Below are 8,665 nucleotides of genomic sequence, written 5' to 3'. Positions count from 1 at the left end.
TGTTCTGTGTAGAACCCTGTTCTGTGTAGAACCCTGTTCTGTGTAGAACTCTGTTCTGTGTGGAACCCTGTTCTGGTGTGTGTGAGTGATGATGATGATGAGGATGAAGGTGATGAAGGTGATGAAGGTGGGCTCGCGCTCAGAGGCTGTGTGAATCTGTTTATTACAGCAGTACAATATCAAAACTCTCTCCATGTACAGACTGTTTATATTTACACCATTGTTTATGTTTATTTACAGTGAAGGGGATCAAAGAGCCCGCCAGTCTTTGAAGCTCAGTGTATAAAAGTGTTAAACAGGGCACGTGAGAGATTGTCCAGACTGTAAACACCCCGCAGAGAGAGAGGGGGGGGGGGGCATACACACACAGGCCCAGCACTCACTAACACACTCAGGGGCAATTAATTAATTAATTTATCATTTTAATTATAAAAAAATAAAAAACACAACCATCACCATTTATTACAATTCCAGTGTTTCCGTTATTGTGGCCAAATTTGGGTTAACATAAATGTAATAATAATAATAATAATAATAATAATAATAATAATAATATAAAGTTATTATTATAATTGTTGTTATTTTTAATACATTTGTGTTAACCCAAATAATCCAATAATAATAATAATAATAATAAAAATAATAATAATAATAATAATAATAGTGATCTGGGCTAAACGGGCCTGAGCAGTGGCACGCTGGGCATTATGGGATGGGGGTAATATGGGAACAATAAAGGCTGCCCCACTCCTCCTCCAACGCCCCCTCCAGTGCCTCCCCCTCGCGCGCTCTCGGCGCTCTCTCTGTACAGAACGGGCACGCGCACGATCCTGTGCTGCTGTTGGTGATGATGGTGATGATGATGATGATGGTGCGCGTTCGCTGCCTCGAGCTCGGCGGCCAGCTGTCTCTTCCACTTGTTCCTGCGGTTCTGGAACCAGATCTTCACCTGGGTCTCGGTCAGGTGCAGGCTGGACGCCAGGCACGCGCGCTCCGAGCTGCTCAGGTAGCGCTTGGCGTCGAACGCGCTCTCCAGCTGGAACACCTGAAAACACACATATACACACATTACACACACTGTATATACCCACACACACTGTATATACATACACACACTGTATATACCCACACACACTGTATATACATACACACACTGTATATACCCACACACACTGTATATACCCACACACACTATATATACCTACACACACTGTATATACCCACACACACTGTATATACCCACACACACTGTATATACCCACACACACTGTATATACATACACACACTGTATATACCCACACACTGTATATACCCACACACACTATATATACATACACACACTGTATATACCCACACACACTATATATACATAGACACACTGTATATACCCACACACACTATATATACATAGACACACTGTATATACCCACACACACTGTATATACATACACACACTGTATATACATACACACACTGTATATACCCACACACTGTATATACATACACACACTGTATATACATACACACACTGTATATACCCTCACACTGTATATACCCTCACACTGTATATACCCACACACACTATATATACCCACACACACTATATATACCCACACACACTATATATACATACACACTATATATACATACACACACTGTATATACCCACACACTGTATATACCCACACACACTATATATACATACACACACTGTATATACCCACACACTGTATATACCTACACACACTGTATATACCCACACATACTATATATACCTACACACACTGTATATACCTACACACACTGTATATACCCACACACACTGTATATACCCACACACTATATATACCTACACACACTGTATATACCCACACACACTATATATACCTACACACACTATATATACCACTATATATATATATGGGTGGTGGTGGCTCAGCGGTTAGAGCGCCGGGATATTGATAACAGGGTTGTGGGTTCGATTCCCGGGCTCGGCAAGCTGCCACTGTTGGGCCCTTGAGCAAGGCCCTTTACCCTCTCTGCTCCCCGGGCGCTGGAGTTGGCTGCCCACCGCTCTGGGTGTGTGTGTGTATTCACTGCCCCTAACACATGTGTGTGTGTGAGTGTGTGTTCACTACCAGATGGGTTAAATGCGGAGGACACATTTCGCTGTACAGTGTACAGTGACAAATACGTGCACCTTTACCTTTACCTTTTTTACCTACACACTATATATACCTACACACACTGTATATACCTACACACACTGTATATACCTACACACACTGTATATACATACACACTATATATACCTGTGAATTTCCCCACTGCGGGACTAATAAAGGACTATCTTATCTTACCTACACACACTATATATACATACACACACTATATATACCTACACACACTGTATATACATACACACTGTATATACATACACACTATATATACTATACACACTATATATACATACACACACTGTATATAAATACACACACTGTATAATACACACTGTATATAAATACACACTGTGTATAAATACACACACTGTATAAATACACACTGTATATAAATACACACTGTGTATAAAAATACACACTGTATATAAATACACACACTGTATATAAATACACACTGTATATAAATACACACAGTATATACCCACACACACTGTATAAAAAATACACACTATTAATAAATACACACACTGTATATAATATCCAGGTTACTGTAACCAGTGTGTTTTAAGGTCCAGCTGAAACAGATGCTAAGCATTGTGTATTCCAGTAGTAGCAGTATGAATTGCAATATTTTACTAAGAGCAGTATGAATTATTGTAAATCAGTAATATCAGTATGAATTATTGTAAATCAGTAATATCAGTATGAATTATTGTAGTTGCAGCAGTAGAGTTATGTATGTTTATTGCTGTTGTATCAGTATGAATTTCTATAATTGCAACAGCAGCACTACTGTGAATATGGCATTTACAGTCATATCAGTATGAATTACTGCTTTTACAGTAATAGCAGTACGGGATTATTGAATATCAGCAGTATCAGTATTAATTAGTGTACTTCAGTTATAGCAGTTTGAATTATTACATTTAATAGAATACCAGTATAAATGGCCATTTTTCAACAATAGCAGTTTGAATTCCATGGCAGGATTCCAGAAACAGCAATATAAATTATAGCCTTTCAGCAGCATCAGTATGAATTATTCATTGCTGTATGCAGAGTAGAGGCAGTATGAATTATGGACAGATTATACATTATAAGAATTGCAGCATTTCAGCAGCATCAGGCGCACAGCAGTGTGGGTTACTGTGTTTCATAAAGAGCAGTATGAATTATTGTACCTCAGTAATCGCAGTATGAATTATTGTATTTTAGCAGTATCAGTATGAATTATTGTACCTCAGTAATCGCAGTATGAATTATTGTATTTTAGCAGTATCAGTATGAATTATTGTACCTCAGTAATAGCAGTATGAATTTTTGTATTTTTTATAGCATACCAGTATAAACTGCTACAATTTTACAATTTCAACAAGAGCAGTATGAATTGCAGCATTCCAGAAACAGCAATATAAATTAGACCATTTCAGCGGCAGCAGTATGAATTATTGTATTTCTGCAGTATCAGTATGAATTATTGATGGCTGTATCGCAGTATGAATTATGATCGGGTGATGGGTGAGCAGTATGAATTATGATTGGGTGATGGGTGAGCAGTATGAATTATGATCGGGTGATGGGTGAGCAGTATGAATTATGATCGGGTGATGGGTGAGCAGTATGAATTATGATTGGGTGATGGGTGAGCAGTATGAATTATGATCGGGTGATGGGTGAGCAGTATGAATTATGATCGGGTGATGGGTGAGCAGTATGAATTATGATCGGGTGATGGGTGAGCAGTATGAATTATGATTGGGTGATGGGTGAGCAGTATGAATTACCTGGCTGCGGGAGAACACTGTGCGTGTTTTCTTTTTGCGACTCGGCCTCTTCTCCTCCTCCTGCACTTCCTCCTGTACGGCCTCCTCTTCCTCTTCCTCCTCTTCGTCTTCCTCTTCTTCTTTGGCTCGTGGCTCCGGGGAGCTCCGGTCGGTGGGGGACGGTGAGGGGGGTCTGACAGGCCGCTCTGAGACTAGAGGATGGGGGGGGGGTCAATATTATTTACTGTAATTATATATAACACTGTGTGGGAACGCGGTCAGCTGTACAGGTGTGTTAGTGTACAGGTGTATTGGTGTACAGGTGTGTTAGTGTACAGGTGTATTGGTGTACAGGTGTGTTAGTGTACAGGTGTGTCAGTGTACAGGTGTGTCAGTGTACAGGTGTATTGGTGTACAGGTGTGTTGGTGTACAGGTGTATTGGTGTACAGGTGTGTCGGTGTACAGGTGTGTCAGTGTACAGGTGTGTCAGTGTACAGGTGTGTTGGTGTACAGGTGTGTCGGTGTACAGGTGTGTTGGTGTACAGGTGTGTTAGTGTACAGGTGTGTCAGTGTACAGGTGTATTGTGCTGCGCTGCGCCCTTGGGTAAAAACATCACTGTACTGTAGAGTTCTCCAGGGTTCTAATAGGAGAACCAGAACCTCAGTTCTCTGCTACACTCCACTCACTGATAAGAGCACAGAGCTGCTCTAAAAGCCACTGAGATTAGAAGACTGAGACTGGACAGTGGAGCCCACTGCCCACTGCTCACAGCCCACTGCCCACTGCCCACTGCTCACTGCCCACTGCCCACTGCCCACTGCTCACAGCCCACTGCCCACTGTCCACTGCCCACTGCTCACAGCCCACTGCCCACTGCCCACTGCTCACAGCCCACTGCCCACTGTCCACTGCCCACTGCTCACAGCCCACTGTCCACTGCCCACTGCCCACTGCTCACTGCTCACAGCCCACTGCCCACTGCTCACAGCCCACTGCTCACAGCCCACTGCTCACAGCCCACTGCCCACTGCTCACAGCCCACTGCCCACTGCTCACAGCCCACTGCTCACAGCCCACTGCTCACAGCCCACTGCCCACTGCCCACTGCTCACAGCCCACTGCCCACTGCCCACAGCTCACAGCCCACTGCCCACAGCCTTCAACAGGACCTCCAGAATGTGTAAAAACAAGCAGCTTAAAATCAGTGTTTGATTAATAAAGAGTGTAGAATAACTCCCCCAACAACCCAAACCAGACTCACCATCAACAAACACCTCCAGTATTTATTAAACCCACAGCGTGCAGAAGTGTGTGTGTGTATATATATATATATATGAATATGTAATTATATATATATATATGAATATGTGATTATATATATATATATATATATATATATATATATATATATATATATATATATATATATATGAATATGTGATTATATATATATATGAATATGTAATTATATATATATATATGAATATGTGATTATATATATATATATATATATATATATATATATATATGAATATGTGATTATATATATATATGAATATGTGATTATATATATATATATATGAATATGTGATTATATATATATATATATGAATATGTGATTATATATATATATATATATATGAATATGTGATTATATATATATATATGAATATGTAATTATATATATATATGAATATGTGATTATATATATATATATGAATATGTAATTATATATATATATATGAATATGTGATTATATATATATATATGAATATGTAATTATATATATGAATGAATATGTAATTATCTGAGTACTGAATGAACTACAGTGTCCGCGGAAGTCCACACAGCAGTATCTGGACACTGCCAGTCCTGATTGGTCAGTTTCACTGTGTGTTTTATTATACGCTGATAATAATTATTGATGAGTGTTTCAGTGGCTGTGGGCAGATTTAAACACTGTGTGGTACAGTAGTGTACAGTAGTGTACAGTAGTGTACAGTAGTGTTGTCTGATCTCTACACCCCGCTGACCACCGACTACAGCAAGAGAGTCCCCCAGAGTTCCGTTTACCACCGAGAGCTGAACACTGACTTCGCTGTGTTAAAACTGTATTATTGTTATTATTACTATTATTATTATTATTATTATTACTATTATTATTATTATTATTATTATTATTATTATTATTACTATTATTATTATTATTATTATTATTATTATTACTATTATTATTATTATTATTATTCTATTATTATTATTATTATTATTGTTGTTGTAAATATGTTTATTACTGACATCGTCACTGCTCTTATTCTGACCTTTAAAATAATCTTACCATTAATCGACTTTATATTATTATATTAGTATATTACTGTTTTAGTGTTTTAGTGTATTATTATATTATATTATTATAGTACTACATTATATTAGTGTATTATTATTATTATTATTAGTGTATTATTTTTGTATATTATTATTAGTGTATATTATTATTATATTATTATTATTCGTGTATATTAGTGTATTATTATTATTATTATTATTAGTGTATTATTTTTGTATATTATTATTATTATATTATTATTATTATTGTGTATATTAGTGTATATTATTGTTATATTATTATTATTATTATGATTATTAGTGTATTATTATGTCCTGCAGTGGTTCCGCTCTGCTCGGCAGTGTCTGGGAGGGTCAGCGCGGCGGATTAGTCCGGGTTTAATGCAGTAACAGTCCTCTGTTCTCCACACTGATCTCAGGTGTTTTAATGATCATTAATTCATAAATAACATCAGAAAAGAAAAATACACCAATAATAAATAGGTAATAATCATTAATAATACAGGGTAATTGATTATATTACATTTACACTCTTCAAAAGGTTCTCTAAACGACGCGAAAAAAGAACCTCACATCCAGCAAAGGTTCTCCACCCTTTAAAAGGTTCTCCACCCTTTAAAGGGTTCCTCACACTCGTATCTCCACTGGACTGATGGTTTTAAAGGGTAAGTATTTGTGGGATTGACAGGATTTATGAAGTCGAGCGCGATGAAATATTATGAATTATTATTGATGATTATTCTTATTATCAGGAGTATATAATTTACAATGATCAGTTAATTACTTTATTATAATTATAATTTATTATATGATCAGTTAATTACTTTATTATAATTATAATTTATTATATGATCAGTTAATTACTTTATTATATTTATAATTTATTATATGATCAGTTAATTACTTTATTATAATAAAAGTGTTTTTATTCTCACTTCATGTGTGATGGCTGTATTTCCTCAGTGAATATTTTGGGCTGGGCGAACCTCGTTTAAACGCAGATTCTGAACGTTTGGACCGGGACACTGATGTGTTAAACTAACTGGACCGGTTCCAGACTAGACCTAACTCTGACACCGGGACTGAGCTTAACCTCAGGCAGAATGAGGGGGTTGAATGAACGTTGCAGTGAAGCTCGAGATCAGCGGTGACTGATCAATTAGCTGATCAATTCATTAAAAAGACACATTAAAGAGATGATCAGGACATTAATACCAGTTCTAGACTAGACCCGAACTCTGATTCCATTCTAACTCCTTTCTAATTCTAGGACTAAACTGTAACTGTTTAGTCTTTGATCTGGGGCTGATCTGAGGGCTGGAATCTGCTCGCGTGCCCCGAACCCGTCCGGGATCTGGTCGTTGAATCAACGTGAAAAGGACGCTGGGAACCGACCCCGGCGGACGTCCCGTGCGGCGCGCGCTGCTCACCTGCTGCTGCGTGTAGGTGTCCGGGGGAGCTGAGCGTGTACGGGTAGCACCACCACCACCCCGGACTGCGGTCCAAACACTGAGCCGCTAATCCAAAGCGCTCCAGGCGGGGCAGGGCGAAGTCCCCCAGCCGGGAGATGGACAGCGCGGTGTCCAGGCCCGCCTTGGCCGGGTTGGGGGGCTTGGCGGGGGCTTTGCTGTCGCAGGTCAGGAGGTTTCTGATGGAGAACGGAGAGTCCTTGGCTGAGGGGCGAGTCTCCTCGGCCATCGCAGCCCTTCTGGACCAGAACCCTCAGGAGATCGCCTAGTGGAAGCCCCCCGTGTCCAGAGGAAGGCGTGTGTCGGGCTGGAAGAACCGGGCGGGTTCGGGTGGTCTCTGCGGCTGTGCTGTAAAACTCCTGAGAAGAAGAAGATCCAGCATGAGCGGAGGAGGAAGAGTGTGATGAAGATGAAGACCTCCTCGTCCTGCTCTCCTGCTCGGCTCCAAGTGATGAAATCAAAATGTCATCCGAGTTAAACGAGGAGCTCGAGTAGATCTGCGAGCGCGCGCACACACACACTCACTCACACACACTCACACACACTCACACACACTCACACATACACACTCATATAGAATGGCATAGGGGATTTAAAGAGGGGAGAGAGAGAGAGAGAGAGAGAGAGAGAGAGAGAGAGAGAGAGATCCTCCCTCTTTTCGTGGCTCGTCATTCAGCAAACCAGCATGAGAGCCTTTGACTATATAACATTACAATAAACCCAAACAAACAGTCTTAGAGAGCGTCTACCTGTAATTAACTCTATATAACATTAGAATAAACACAAATAAACATAAAGGCAGTGGTCAGTGAGAGTGTCTACCTGTAATTAACTCTATATAACATTAGAATAAACCCAAATAAACATGAAGTCAGTGGTCAGTGAGAGTGTCTACCTGTAATTA

General features: G+C 39.5%; 1 protein-coding gene across 1 annotated transcript; it reads right to left on the bottom strand.

Annotated features, from left to right (window-relative positions):
• Positions 1-146: 146 nt before the first annotated feature.
• hmx3b (H6 family homeobox 3b) lies at positions 147-8,270 on the bottom strand. The gene is made up of 3 exons (XM_072667527.1): positions 7,723-8,270; positions 3,966-4,156; positions 147-1,045 (listed from the first exon to the last, which is right to left on the bottom strand). The coding sequence occupies exons 1-3, from the start codon at positions 7,988-7,990 to the stop codon at positions 674-676; spliced, it is 831 nt and encodes a 276-aa protein (XP_072523628.1). The 5' UTR covers positions 7,991-8,270; the 3' UTR covers positions 147-673.
• Positions 8,271-8,665: the final 395 nt, after the last annotated feature.

This window comes from Salminus brasiliensis, chromosome 22, assembly GCF_030463535.1.
Source record: "Salminus brasiliensis chromosome 22, fSalBra1.hap2, whole genome shotgun sequence".
Classification (NCBI taxonomy): Eukaryota; Metazoa; Chordata; class Actinopteri; order Characiformes; family Bryconidae; genus Salminus; species Salminus brasiliensis.
This window is presented reverse-complemented; position numbering and strand designations above follow the sequence as displayed.